The 15901-nt window shown below is 39.5% G+C and overlaps 1 protein-coding gene across 1 annotated transcript in view; it reads left to right on the plus strand.

Annotated features, from left to right (window-relative positions):
- cacna2d3a (calcium channel, voltage-dependent, alpha 2/delta subunit 3a) overlaps positions 1 to 15901 on the plus strand; it is a 164227-nt gene that overhangs the window by 94656 nt on the left and 53670 nt on the right. Inside the window, exons 16-19 of the mRNA XM_052562888.1 lie at positions 1242 to 1316; positions 2153 to 2236; positions 10473 to 10544; positions 10649 to 10710. Coding sequence (XP_052418848.1) covers positions 1242 to 1316; positions 2153 to 2236; positions 10473 to 10544; positions 10649 to 10710 — 293 coding nt within the window. The remainder of the gene's footprint in view (positions 1 to 1241; positions 1317 to 2152; positions 2237 to 10472; positions 10545 to 10648; positions 10711 to 15901) is intronic.

Consider the following 15901-nt stretch of genomic DNA (forward strand, 5'->3'; position numbering starts at 1 on the left):
TCAGAAAAGTCTTCCATCTCCTATAGGTCTAGTTCTAAGGTTGCTGACTGAGTTGCCACAAACGGTAGAGTCCTGGGAATCCAGTGTTGAGCTCGAGGCTGTCGAGAATGAGCAGAGGATTTCTGTTGCTCTCTTACTCTCTGAACCATGTGCAATGTATTTCTCAGATGAAGTTCACACATGAGGAGTTGTGTTCAAGTCCGAAAGTTCACAATGCAAACTCTGTCAGCTTGTATCAGGTTTACAGTTTACTGTTGCTTCAGTCATGAATAAGTTTTCGCAGTGGGCAGACTGGCACTCTTTAGGAGCCCCATCCCTTGCTTGCTTATTCAAGAAGAAAATACATGCCATTGATTTGCGTCTTTTTCATGCATTTCATTCAATAATGTTGTGCAGTTTTACAGTCGGAGAGAAGCACAAACCTAATGACTGAGTCCACTACACAATGCACTTGACACTCTTTCTTCCTTTCTTTCTTGGGCAACACTTATATCATTGTCTAGCACACTGCACAAACAGACATAGAAAACTAATCAATGCAACCAGATGCAATACTAGAAGAAAGGCAGGTTACCAATGACACATTTCCAGGTAGAGCAAGTCCTAATACTGTATTCCTCATCCAGGTGATGTGACACAATAATTCTAATAGGAAGCAACAGCATATCTCAACACACTAGTCAGAGGGAGGAGGTGGTATTAGGGAGAGGAACATTCTCACACTGTCCTAAACCAGATTTGATGATGATACACAATGAGCGACAGATGTTTCTATTTTTGAAATGGCTTCTATTTCTGCAACATTGCAGCTGACAGCTTAAGTATTGATTGTGTTTCACATTATATGCAATTATTTCATTTGAGTTTAAATATCATTTTGTGATGTGATTATATCTTTATAAAAAAAAAAAATAATAATAATTTGAGCAAAATCTCAAAGAAAGTCAGTTCACACTTCGGCAATATTTGCAAAGTCTCCAGTTAGCTATTTTCTGACGTGCTAGTCAAACTCCTGTATTTAAAAATAAATAAATAAATAATGCTGAATATGTGCTCAACATTTATGGTCCACTTTACTGAACAAATTAAATGTGTACATTTGTTAAGTGTTCATTTAGTAAACTTTTAGCATTACTCTAGCTTATAGACTGGTGAAGCACTTAAAGACGAGGTATTTGAAAATGTGACAGTATCTCTGAATTTGATTGCTGCTTGTGGTGTGTGTGTGTGTGTGTTCACAGCTGGGAATCCATGGTTATGCCTTCGCCATCACCAATAATGGATACATACTCACTCATCCAGACTTGCAGCCTCTGGTAATGTATTGCTTTTGATGATAATAGCGAAGAAGCAGTCCTCCAGCTCATGCTGAGGCTGATGGGAGAATGCATCTCATTAGAGTCATTGTGCTGTGAGCCGACAGCTGCATGCGGCTTCTGATCAACCGTTATGAGTGTTTGACAGTTGATGAGATGGGAACACACTCCACTTACATCAACAGGCATAAGAATCAAAACCTCCTTCATGATCTCGCTGTTGTGTGAACTGATGTCGATAAACAAAGCTGTGAAACAGTCAAACAGGGAAAGTGCTCAGGATAAACAGGATCTGTGCAAGAGGGCAATGAAAACGGTCAACACCATCACAAGTTTTATATATATTAATATGTATAGAGTAAATATGAGAGATTTACTGGAGTCCAGGGTACTGCTGATGTCCCTGTATATATATACACACACTCCCATATTCAATCTACACAATGCAAAAGAAATGCACACTCTTTTGTTATCTCATATTTTAAAAGATAAGCAGCTGGTTTCTTCCATTACTTTCATTCTGCCACTGGAGGGCAGTCTATATCTGTTGCAAAAAAAAAAAAAAAAATCAGCGACTCTGGTGTTCTGTGTTCTGTTATGAAAGGAGTAACCGCTTAGATAATATGATATCTGTGGGACAAACATTAATTACAGTCATACACAATGTATTGACATAAAGAAAAAAAAATGTTTTGTTAATGTCCTGCAGAAGGAACACTAGGGATGAAAGAATATTGTGATGATAATAATTGTTTACTACAGTTTCACTCTAATGCACATAATGTAGTCCCATGTTAAATAATATCATTGGTGTTTCCATGGATTGTGTTTTCCAGTATGAAGAAGGGAAAAAGAGGACAAAATCCAGCTACAGCAGTGTGGATCTGTCTGAGGTTGAGTGGGAAGACAATGAGGATGAGGTAAAATGTTGTTTTTTATAGTTATAAGCAGTTTAAATCAAAGTCCTAGTGTAAATATGTTTATTAAAATCTGTTAATCATAATACAGAGCCAGAGCTTTATTAAGTCCTCTGTGCTAACTCCACTTGCTACCTTAGCTATATATATATATATATATATATATATATATATATATATATATATATATATATATATATATATATATATATAGGAGCTTAGAATTTTGGGCTGTGCTGGTACATTATAGAGTTGCACAAAACTATAACTACAATAAAGACCATTTAAATCACTTTCAAAAAATAATAATAATAACACATATATGTATACAATTCTTTAAGCTATTTTTAAAAAAAATACATTTAACAAATACTGTTGTCTGTCTGTCTGTCTGTGTTCCTCTGTCTTGGTTTTGTGTTTATGGACTCTTGTTTTGAAGTGTTTTCTATTTCCATATGTTTCTGTCCTCTTGTCTAAATACCCACACTTGCAGTCTTTGCACTTGACCGCTTATGACGTATTTCCTCTATTTGGCCCAAGTGCCCAAATGAAGATGGAGACCACAAGTGCAGAACTTTTAATTACCTGATGGGACACACTAAGTATTGTAATAATGCAATTGTTTGTATAGATTTATTTTAATTTTAAATGCTTTGCATTTTAAAATCAATTTTAAAATATCTGTTCAGTAGTCCCATAACATGACACAATTTAATTTGTGGTGCTTCTAATTAAGGGATGATAGGCAGTTGCAACTGTTGTATAAAAATAAGTATCACTACTACTCATCTTTGCACCAATAAAATGTGAAACACTGTTTTTCTACCAAATTCTATTTAATTATATCTAATTATAATATCATTATATAAATTACATTAAAAAGGTTTCCCTGACCTCTTGCGAGATCTCTGCAAAAATATCACAATTTATTCCCAAAAATGATGCATGACAAAAATCTATTATAATGCAATAGCGCTCCGGAGCGGTATTCAAGTGTGTATTTTATTGTGCGTTAAGGGCACTGCGCTTTGGTTTCTTAAGACCTGGTGCAGTCTTACGCAACTCCTGTCACGCATGGTATTTGGACAAGGCATGTGTTTACTTGTTCAGGGCGCTGTGCTACCCTGTTTGTTGCTATAATTATGCTAATTACCCATCATAGTGATTCAATAGCCCTTTCTTTGTTAGCCTTATTATCTTGTGTATTTATACCACTGTGTTTCCCTTGCTCAGTGTCAGTCATTGTGCTTCTCTGTAGAAGCTCTTTGTTTTTGGTTTCCTTGTTTACCAGTGTTTGTTTTGTTCCATTTTGTTAATAAACTGTGGTGGGAGGAGCAAATGACAGACACAGTGGGTGAATAATGAAACTTTGATAATAAGAAAGTCAAAATCCTTCCTGGTTTAAAGTGCACTGCAATTATGTTCTCAAGACTACAGGACTACAGGATGTGAATTATGTCATCAAGACCTGAATTGTATTCATTAGCATTTGCTTTCATCCTGCATCGGTCTTCTGTATCAGTTTTTGCTGTCATCTTTCTCTGCTAATATCCATTCTTACAAATAATAATTTTCCACAACAAGATCAACAACGCTCCAGACACACAAAATCTCTTAAATATATTTAATTCTCTCCTCTATCCCCCTGTATCACATCCTTGCATCTCTTTAATAGCTGATGATTTTGCTACATTATTCACAGACAAAACTAATACTATCAGCAGTCAGTTCTCAACTCCACACTCACGGGAACTCAAACCAACCACATACACTGCTAAAACTTCCCTCTCCTCCTTCTGCCCCCTCACTGAGGCAGAAGTATCGTAATTTCTCTTCTACAGCAACACTACAAACATTTTCCCTACTGCATTTAAACAGGGCAGGCTATATCCACTGCTCAAAAAACCTACATTAATCACTTCACTTGTAGATAGCTACAGACCTGTATCTCCTTCCAGACTGTACGCTAACCAGTGAGGTTTCAGAAGTGGTCATTCAACTGACACTGCATTACTGTCAGTCACTGAAGTCTTGCAGATTTTGAAAGCTGATTCCAAATCATCAGTTCTCATTCTGCTGTATCCATCAGCTGTTTTAACACTGTGAATAATCAGATCCCCATCACTGGGCATCAGAGAGATTTAACTTTGCTGCATTGAATCTTATCTCTCAGGTAGGTCTTTCAGGGTGGCCTAGGGAGGGGAGGTTTCCAAAGCACATCCTCTGCTCACTGGGGTTCATCAGGGATCAGTTCTTGTACCCCTACTCTTCTCTATATACACTACATCCCTGGGACCCATCATACAGGCACATTGTTTATTCTACCATTGCTATGCTGATGACACACAGCTCTATCTTTCATTTCAACCAAATGATCCCACAGTAGCTACATGGATCTCCGACTGCCTGGTGGACATCTTGTCATAGATAAAAAATCACCAACAACTCAACCTGGCAAAGACTGAGCTCCTTGTCTTCCCTGCCACTCCAACACTGCAGCATGATGTCAACATCCAGCTAGATCCATCGACAATTACCCCATCATGTTTGGAAAATAATGTTGGTGTTATCTTTGAAGACCAGATGACTTTCAAAAATCACATTGCAAAAAACACTAGATCTTGCAGGTTTGCATTTCAAAATACCAGAACGACAGGTCCCTTCGTAATGCAGCATGCTGCACAACTTTTTGTCCAGGACCTTGTAATTTATAGACTGGACTACTGCAGTGCTCTTCCATGATGCGCAGTCAAACCTCTACCAATGATTCAGAATGCAGCAGCATGACTGGTCTTCAACAAGCCCAAAAAGACCAATGTCACACCTTTCTTTATCTCCTTGCACTGGCTATCGGTTGTGGCTCACATCAAGTTCAAGACATTAATGTTAGCATATAGAACAGCCACAGGCTCAGATCTCTCTTACTTCCACTCTCTCTTATGAAGCCTGATATTTACAGGTATTTATTCCGTAAAGTATTACAGATGTTGATGTTACAATTACTAATGTATAGTTGTATAAATGTTATTTGGCATAGGCCCCATCCCTTGTCCAAATCCTGGGGATGCAGATTTGGCTGATCCTGCCTGAAAGATGAAGGCAGGGGCAAAGCCTGCCCCCAAAAAGAAGTGTGAATTGATACCCACCGGTTATGCTCGGGTCACTATATTAATAACTCGCACCCGACCAACGTTTTCAACTAACCCGCCCACAACTCAGACACCAAAAAAAGAAAAAGTAAATATTGTATTCAACCCGCTTCCTGACCCGCATTTTTTAAAAGCAGTAAATGCTCATCGTAGCATCATGGGGCCACAGATGTAGGAACTAGGCAAAAAACAAACAAACAAACAAACAAAAAATAACAACAAAAAAAACTTAATATATTATCATTTTGTCAAGGATTATAAAAAATCGCTCATAAAAAAGCTCATAATTTGTACTGAAATAGTCTAGTCTGGCTATGTCTATTTTGATGTTTCTGCAAGGTCAGCAGACAGTGAGGTTCTGATCAGAGCTCTGAATTTCTTTTTCTATTCCATAATCAGAGAGTAGCCTATTTATTTTGGTTTGAATATTTTCTTTTTAAATAGACATTTCAAGCTTTCTGTAATATATAGCCTATATTTCTCAAATCTGTGATGCACAAGCTGAGTTTCGGTGCCCTCCAGTTCACAAGCAATGCAAGTGATCGTGTTGGCGCCTCATTACATTGTCTTCTTTATATTTGCTTCTTATTTATTAAATACGGGCAATTGATTGATAAAACATTGATCAAGATACAATTTTTACAAAACGAAAATCTTTAAAAAAAAAAGTTTTCTATAAAACAAAACTTAATGAAGTCTTCAAAATCATGTTTTACCAAAAAGAGCGCTGTTTCTCACCTCTTCTTTACCGCCTCCTTCTCTTCCTGCAGACTGAGCTTTTGCGTCATCTTTGTGCCAGTTATTCAGCCAGTAAAGTGTATGAGCTATGTTATGACAGGCCGCATTATGACATTTAAAGGGTAAGTTCACCCAAAAATGAAAATTTGCCTATAAATTACTCACCCTCAAGCCATCATTGGTGTTACTCAACTACTCGTGGTTCATGCTACTGTAAATGAAAAGACATTTTTATTATTTTTTTTATCAATAAACACTTATTAATTCATAGCTTTATGCAACAATAACATATATACATTGTCAAAACTATTATGACATTACATATACAATTTTTCCTGAAACAGACAGTATTTGTATTTGTGTCTGTAACAGTAACAACATTTTTCGTATCTGCATTCGGATACAACGTCTTACAGTACTTGAAAAGATCATTATGGCTATCTTTTTTTTTCATAGTTATCACTGAACAATTATGCCTTGTTAAACTAAAAGAATTATTCATTTCTAAAATAATATTTATCATGCAAGCAGAGAGATGTCACTACAAACGTTTAGTGATCATTTGAACCTGACTGAATCAATTCAATGCGCACATTCATTACATTCACTCTTTAAACAAGTCTTAATATTTAGTGAGCTTCACTAAACAAATGTGCATGTGCTGCGCAAACCAGGAAAAGATAAAGATGCAAACATGTATGTAATGATAAAATCTCCAATTTCATCCGGAAGGAGGCAGGAACCGGCGGACAATCAACTGAAACTTTAATAATTCAAAAATAAATACAAAACAGCCCGTCAGCCCCTCACGGACAACTGATGCGCACAAATAAAAAGCAAACACAACTAAAAGCCCAGGCCTGGTCCTCTCTCGTCCTTCACTGTCGTCGCTCCAGTTTTATATCCTTCCATCTCCTCCGTGGGACTCGATTTCCCAATCATTCCGCCGGCCTCACTCCTCGTTCCCACGCCCCTCGGCCCCGCCCCACTCGTCACAATGTAGGACAAATAGAAAATGTATCCATATCTAAGTTGATTATTAGCCTGCTGCTGGTTTTTGAGAGACTGACGTGCAACGCGGCTGTTTGATTTGTGAGCGCCGTGCTTAATCCATTCATTCATATCATATCGAAGGTTCAAAGCATTGCTTTTTAAATGTATACAATAGAACGGCTATGATTTATTATTAAAGGTGATATTATCCTTGCCAAGCTCTGATTTCTGAGAGATGCACGGAGAGACAACAGCAATGCTGTGTTTGATTTGCGTTCTTTTCACTCATAAAGTTTATATTAATTCACTTCACACTCGTGTATGCGCTGATTCCCTGGCTCAACTGTTATCTAGCAAACTCCGGACTGTGCCAGCTTCTGCCGAGTATTCAGGCAAAATTATTCATTTTCTGTTATTCATTTTTGAAGCCATTTTCCGTGCCATGCGGAATAAGGAATTTGGCTTCAGGCACAACCCTAATTACACATTTTAATTTTACATGCAACATAGATAAGTCATAGAAAGTAACAGCTATTCACAATATTGTAATCCTAAAATTCACATCGTTCTTGCGAACACTTTGTACGCATTATGGTTAATGCATGCTAGAGTAGTCGATTGTTTCCGACAGCGCCGATAGTGGTTGAAGTAGTCAATCACTCGACTACTTGACTAGTCTATGCAAGCCCTAGCTTATATCAAATCCTCTGACATTCTTCTTTACAAATCCTAATTTTGTACTTCTTATTAGCCACTGTTGTTTTAATCTCTCCCCTATACTTCTGCATTAATCCTGCCCGATCTGCTTCCTTGTACAACAGTGAACGCAAGCTAGATTAATTGATTATAACATTTTATACAGTATATGGTTCTTTTCTTACAACAACGCATTGATTCACTATAGGAGGACTTTGTTCACCCCCTGGAGCTGTGTGAACACTATTTTTAAGGATGGGTGCTTTTTATTTAACTTATTTTGGACTGATGCACACATACTGACCAAATTACATACTGACCAAATTAACAAGAAAAAAATAACCTTTACACATTATGTTAAAACTAGTACAAGTATATTAATAAATAAAAAGACACTTACTCATGTTTATGATCTCTGCTGAATAAAGCACTTCATTCTTTTTTTCTGAGGAAATCCAAATCTCAAATCCTGAGATAATCCACATTACATCTTTTTGGGGTGAATTATGTCTTATTCCTCTTATCGTGAAGCAAACAGTAAAATAAAATAAAAACGTAAACAAACAAAAATATTTAATAAAAGCAAAGATAGGGACAGTTAAAAGTGAATAATGCTGTCTGGAGATCAGGGCCCGTATCCCTAAAGTATTTTTGTGCAAAAAAGTGTCTCCTAGCGGCCAAATTCTAAGAAAATTCTCAGAGTCATAACGTTTTCTTAGAATTGCCCCTAAAATTGATAAGAAAATCCCAGTTAATATAAAAGCTATTCCTCAAGATTCCTAGCGCTTAAAAGGGCTCCTAAGGCGAGATCTGCTAAGAGCAGGGAAGAGGACTTTTAGTGGCTTAGGAGTTCTCCTAAGCTGCTGCACAAAATGACCAACAGAGGAGGCAGGAGAGATGTCCTGCAAACACTGGATGACAGGGAATTATTGAGACGCTACAGATTGGATCGTACAGGAATCATGTTTGTGGTGGATCTCCTTAGAGATGCAATTACTTCACCAACTGGGCCAGCAACAAACCTTGCTCCTCAGTCCAGTTTGGCTTGCGATTCCTTTTTTTCTCCATTTTCTGTGTTTGTAGGATATTTGTTAACAAGCCTTCATAAATAGACCAGCCAGCAATCACAGACATTGATAAATGCTGAGCCGTGTTACCCTCGTTAAGACCACACTGAGTTATAACGTTGTAATTTCTACTCCATTAAGGACAGCCCCTTGAGATAGGCCATCTTGTTTTCAATGGGGTCCATATGGGAGTGAAAGTACAAAATATGCCAGCTAGGATATTAATATGAGCAAATAAGACACAAATCATTATTTGAACAGGGTGTAATGAGCTTAAGTTTTCACATATTTTAGATTCTAATGTTAGGCTATAACCCCTACAGCTTACTATTCATTTTCCAAATATTTTCTTGAATGTGAAATATTATTTACAATTACAGTCTGCATAAGATTAGAGTGTATAATTATGTTTATTGATTTGAGGGTACATCCTTTGCTCATTATCACCAAGAGTACATTTTCATCAAACTTGTAGGATCAACCAATCATGGCTTTTGAAATGATGACTCATACCTAGCAACGGGGTCAACCACACCTCCTCACTAAGATAGGATTTTCCATCCATTCCTTGCTCAGAGTTCACTGAGAATGTTCTGGAATCACTTCTAAGCTAAAACTCCTGGCAAAGAATTTTTAGGTTAAGTTAGGAGCTCTCTGAGAGGATTCTCAGAATCTTTAGGGATACGGGCCCAGGGCCCGTATTCATAAAGAATCTTAATGCAAAAAGTAGCTCCTTAGTGACAAAATTCTAAGAAAATTCTTAGAAATGTGGGCGTTTACTCTTAAAATTAAAGAAAAAATCCTTGTAAAGAAAAAAGTAATTCAGAAAGCATCTTAACCCTTAAAAGAGGTCTTAAGGTCAAACTTGTTAGGAGCACAGACGAGGACTTTTAAGAGGCTTTCTCGCCCTTCTTGGTTTTGATTCCATGTTTGATTCATTAAAACCAACATTCAAACCGCCACTTAAATAGGACAGCAATCACTCTAAATGGAAAGAGTGGAACAATTTTTATCATTCTAACCCAATCAAATACCTTATAGGAAATTACAAGCATGGTAAAAAAAAAAAGGATTTATATACATATAATGTGTGTGTGTGTTTGTGTGTGAGAGAGAAAGTTCAAATAGGAAAAATTACTCATGTAAATTCAAAGTGAGAATTAGTATAGACCCTATACTTAAAATCACAATTTTTTTCCTTCTTGGACAACCAACCAATCACAGTCTTCAAAAGATTGTGTCATACATAGCAACAGGGTCAACCCCCGCCTCCTCACTAAGATGAAAGTTTTTGTCTTTTCCTTACTCAGAGTTGCTCTCAGATCGGTCCTGAATCGCTCTTAAGCTAAGACTTTTACGTAAAAGTTTTTAAGCTTAATTAAGAGTTTTCTGAGAGGATTTTTAAAATCTTTATGAATACGGGCCCAGAATGTCATAGAGACTTCTAAGGGGTTCTAGTATCTAATACCCATATTACTTACATAACAACCCTAAGAATCAGCTAGCAACACCCTAACATTGAGTTTTGCATTTGTAAACTTCACCAATGTAGATTTCTCAGTTTGATAATCTTTTTCTTCTTTTTTATTCCTCCAGTTGCGTAATGCCATGGTGAACAGACAGACAGGAAGCTTCTCTATGAAAGTAAAGAAGACTGTGGATAAAGGGGCAAGAAACTTCATCTACACACACAAACAAACACAAGTAATAGATTTATCAATAGGTTTATCATTCTCTTATGTTGCTTGTATGTTTGTTTATGAATGTTTTAGAAGCGTGTGCTTGTTCTACACAATGACTACTACTACACAGACATTAAAGGAACTCCCTTCAGGTAAGGTTTTTCTTTATATATTTATAGAGCTAAGAACTATATATTTATAAGCTGAACTTAAACCCATTGCACTACCCATTGCACAAACCCGAATAGTGCTATCCACTGTAGCACAGCTCCAAAAAGTTTTTAAACATGTATAGCCAACGTCCAAAATTAACACTAGCACCAGCACCAAAGGTAAATAAAAATGGACTTTGGCAAAAAAGTAAATGAGCAGCTTGTGGTTATCAACATTTCAAATAGTAGAGCAAAAATGGGCCTGGAGGAACCCTGTCAGTCAGCATCTAGCTTTATCCCTAATCAAATGCACCTGGAAGCCTGTATAGTGCTCTGGGTAGGCTTTACTCCTATATTCTTAGTGTAGTGGATGGCATAGGGAGGAAAACACAAAACAGCAGTTACTTTTACCATGGACAAGCCTTTTATTAAAGTAAATGGGGGAAAGCTGTGGACAATGGAGGACAGGTGGTCTTGCTGGCAATCTCGGGTGTTGCTGTCTTTGAGCAATCTAGTGCTTGTGAAGTGTAATCAGGGGTCTTCTATGGATATCCCCTTTGGGAGTTAGATTGTTTTCAGGTGCTTACCTTTATTTATATAGTGCTTTTAGCAATACAGATTGCGATAAAGCCACCGAATAGCATTGAATAGGAAAATAGTGTGTCAATAATGCAAAAAGGCAGTTCATCATTGAATTCAGTGATGTCATCATCCAGCTCAGTTCAGTTTAAATATTATCTGTGCAATTAAGTCGACGATATCACTGGAAATGAAGTGTCCCCAACTATGCAAGCTGGAGGCAACAACGGCAAGGAACCAAAACTCCATCTGTGACGGAGTGGAGAAAAAACCTTGGGAGAAACCAGGCTTAGTCGGGGATCCAGTTCACCTCTGGCCAGACGAAACCAGCAGTTCTTTTGCAGGCTGCAGCAAAGTCAGATTGTGCAGAAGAATAATCTGTTCCCTTTGGTTCTGTCCCGATGCCGTCTAGGAGACAAGGTCTTGACTGTGGATCTGTCTTTGGGGCTCATCTAGTTGTCATGGCCTCCGCTGTCTTTCAGGGATGTAAAGGTCCTTTCTAGGTGCTGATCCACCATCTGGTCTGGATACGTACTGGATCCGGGTGACTGCAGTGACCCTCTGATCTGGATACAGACTGGATCTGGTGGATAAGGGAACCTTGGAATAAGAGAGAAACAGACTAATATTAGCGTAGATGCCATTCTTCTTATGATGTAGCAAGTAAATTGTGTGTTGTGGGAAGTGTTCCTGGTTCAGGTTTTCCTAATTAAAGCAGCTTGAAAATCCTTTAATCGATTTGAATATTAGAAATGTGTTAGTGTGTTATGTGTCAGCCAGGTTAAAGAGATGGGTCTTTAATCTAGATTTAAACTGCAAGAGTGTGTCTGCCTCCCGAACAGTATTAGGTAGGTTATTCCAGAGTTTAGGAGCTAAATAGGAAATCGATCTGCCGCCCGCAGCTGATTTTGATATTTGAGTTTTGAGAATCCAGCGGACACAGAGGACTATAATGTAACAAGAGCTTGTTCCAAAACTTAATAAGTATTATACAAGATTTTTAAATCTATACGATGTTTGATAGGTAGCCAGTGCAGTGTTCTAGAACTCTAGCTGCTGCATTTTGAACTAGCAGGAGTTTAAAGGATAAATGGATTTGCAGCACTAAAAATCGCTCGCAGTAGCTCTGCTACTAAATTTAATTCAAAATGGCAATCCATATACAGCTATGATCAGCTGTTCCTCCATCTTGGCTGAGTTTTCAACGTTGTTACGGGAAAGGATGAAACTGATTAGTTAGTTCTTGTCACATGACCCACGGTGCGCTTGCGGCATTCTGAAAAGTTGAGATGTTTTTAACTTGATGTGGTGTGGACGCGCCTGGAAAATACGGGCGCGTCGCACCCATTATTTCCTACATTGGAAATAACGAACTTGCACGTGCAAAAGACGCTATATGTGAACGGCCCCTTAGACAACATTCTAGGATATTACATGCAGAGTTTTTAGTTCCTATAATTAACACTTGTATTTTTTCAGAATTTAGCAGTAAGAAATTACTCCTCATCCAGGTTTTTATATGGACTATGCATTCCATAAATTTTTCAAACTGGTATGTTTCTCAGGGCCGTGAAGAAATATATAGCTATCATCAGCATAAAAGTGAAAGTTAACACCGTGTTAATAGAGAGATACAACCATGATCAGATTAACTATCAGTGCTCATGATAATGCAAACACCTGGAGGTGTTATTTATTTACATTTAATCATTTAGCAGATGCTTTTGTCCAAAGCAACTTACAAATGAGAACAATACAAGAAATCAGACCAACAAGAGAACAAAAACAGTATACAAGTGCCAGGACAAGTCTCAGTTAATCTAGCGCAGTACACATAGCATTTATTATTATTATTTTTTTTTTTATAGAATACAAAAGAAAAGGTAAGTGCAGGTATTAGTTGTCCAAGTCCTGGCGAAAAAGAAAAATGACTAAAGACTCAGCTGTTCGAATTGAGATTGGGACGTCATTCCAGCAACTGGGCACAGTCCAGGAAAAGGTCTGTGCAAGTGATTTGAACTTCTTTGGGCTAAGAGGTAGGACTTGAACCACAGGAGTGCGGTTCCAGAGATGCCCATCTTCCTGAGAGATCGGAGAACAGCTTCAAGTATGTCATGGGATATCCAAAATCAGAAACGGTAACAAGCAGAGGTCGATGCAGGCGGCAGAGAATCAAAGGTGGTATATACAATCCAAAATCAGACACGTGAATAACAAACACAGGGAAAAACCTTGGAAATGCTATACCGGACTAAACAAGACTTCGCCCAGTCTGACAGTGATTGTGCTGCTTATATGTGTTTCTGTGTGTTAGTCGCAGGTGTGTGTGTGTGTGTGTGCTTAGATGCAGGTGTGTGTGTGTGCAATCAGTCCCAGGAATGAGGCAGGATGGGAAATGGAGTTTGAAAAAGAGGAATGGAAACAAAAATGCCAGAATCCTGAGTGGAGTGCCCTCTATTGGAGTTTATGGGCACTCCAGCTAATGATCGTGACACAGACAGATCCAGCAAGATGAGTACTGAGGATCTGGAAGCTGCTCATGCCAGTTGCAGGGCTTCAGTAACCGAGAGCAGGACAGTCTCAGTTGAGCGGCCACTTTTTTGAACCCAGTTCAGTTGCTGTCCAGGAGGTTGTTCTGTACAAGCATAGAGAGTTGGTTGAACACAATGTGCTCAAATGTCTGTGCAATGAATAAAAGTGCTGGATTTAGAGACGGTTTCTTAAGCAGTGGGCTTACCCCAGCCTGCTGTAAGAGTTGACGAAAGTGGAGGGGAAGGAGGACAGAGAAGAGAAGAGAAAGTTTTGAAAAGTGTTCGAGAGTCAGAACAGCTGTTAATTTTATTGTGGTATTTTGTTGTTTTAGCAGTGAAGACATTTGCAAAGAAGGAAGAGAGGAGGGACTGATACACACTGAGGTCGGTAGAGTTGATTTGCGCCATTTCCTTTCTATAGCCCTGAGTTTACAGCGATGTTCATGGAGAACATCGGACAGCCATTGGGCAGATGGGGTGGTCCGTGCTGGTCTGGATGACAGTGGGCAAAATGTTGTCCAAGCAAGAGGTTAGAGTGGAGCAAAAATTACAAGACACCATTACAAGACACCACCCCCCAGCACCGTAGAGAATCAACGACTGGCAGACGATCTGAATGAGTTTTACTGCAGGTTTGAAAGAACACCCATCACCTGCCCTGAACGCCTCCCCACAAAAACATTCACACCCTTCACAACTCCTGCAACCAGCCATGAATGCCTCTCCAAACTACCGTTCACACCATTAACAGCTCCTGCAACCCATCCTGAACACCTCTCCAATCAAGCACTCTCACCATTCTCACCTCCTGCATCCCCCCTCTCCCCCACACCTGCAATTCAGATCAGCGAGGATGCGGTGCGCCAGGTCTTCCGGAAGCAGAAAAGGAAAAAAGCACCAGGCCCAGATTGTGTTACACCAGCCTGTCTGAAATCCTGTGCTGACCAGCTGGCCCCCATCTTCACACAGATCTTCAACAGATCGCTGGAGCTGTGCGAAGTCCCTTCATGCCTCAAACGTTCCACCATCATCCCCATCCCTAAGAAACCCAAAATTACAGGACTAAACGACTACAGGCCTGTGGCTCTAACGTCTGTAGTCATGAAGTCATTTGAAAAACTGGTGCTGGCCCACCTGAAGGACATCACTGGGCCCTTGCTGGATCCTCTTCAGTTTGCCTACAGAGCAAACAGGTCTGTAGACGATGCAGTAAACATCGGACTGCATTATGTTCTGCAAAACCTAGACAGACCGGGGACTTATGTGAGGATCCTGTTTGTGGACTTCAGCTCGGCCTTCAACACGATCATCCCAAACCTCCTCCTGCCCAAACTAAATCAGCTCTCCGTGCCCACCTCCGTCTGTCAGTGGATCAACAGCTTCCTGACAGACAGGCAGCAGCTAGTGAGGCTGGGAAAATACGCATCAAGCACCCGTACAATCAGCACCGGAGCTCCCCAGGGCTGCGTTCTCTCCCCACTGCTCTTTTCCCTGTACACCAACGATTGCACATCTAAGGACCCCTCTGTCAAGCTCCTGAAGTTTGCAGATGACACCACACTCATCGGCCTTATTCAGGACGGTGACGAGTCTGCTTACAGACAGGAGGTAAAAGAGCTGGCTGTCTGGTGCAGTCTCAACAACCTGGAACTTAACACCCTCAAAACAGTGGAGATGATCGTGGACTTCAGGAGAAACACCCCTGCACTCCCCCCACTCACCATCATGAACAGCCCTGTGACTGCAGTGGAGTCATTCAGGTTCCTGGGAACCACCATCTCTCAGGACCTGAAGTGGGACATTCACATTGACTCCATCGTAAAAAAGGCCCAGCAGAGGTTGTACTTTCTCCGCCAGCTGAGGAAGTTTAACCTGCCACAGGAGCTGCTGAAACAGTTCTACTCCACCATCATTGAATCCATCCTCTGCACTTCAGTAACTGTCTGGTTCAGCTCAGCTTCTAAATCTGACCTCAGAAGACTACAGAGAGTAGTCCGGACTGCTGAGCGAATCATCGGTTCAACTCTCCCATCTATTCAAGAACTGTACTTATCCAGAGTGAGAAAAAGGGCTGTCAAAAT

This window comes from Carassius gibelio, chromosome B8 (genome assembly GCF_023724105.1).
Source record: "Carassius gibelio isolate Cgi1373 ecotype wild population from Czech Republic chromosome B8, carGib1.2-hapl.c, whole genome shotgun sequence".
NCBI classification, from domain to species: Eukaryota; Metazoa; Chordata; class Actinopteri; order Cypriniformes; family Cyprinidae; genus Carassius; species Carassius gibelio.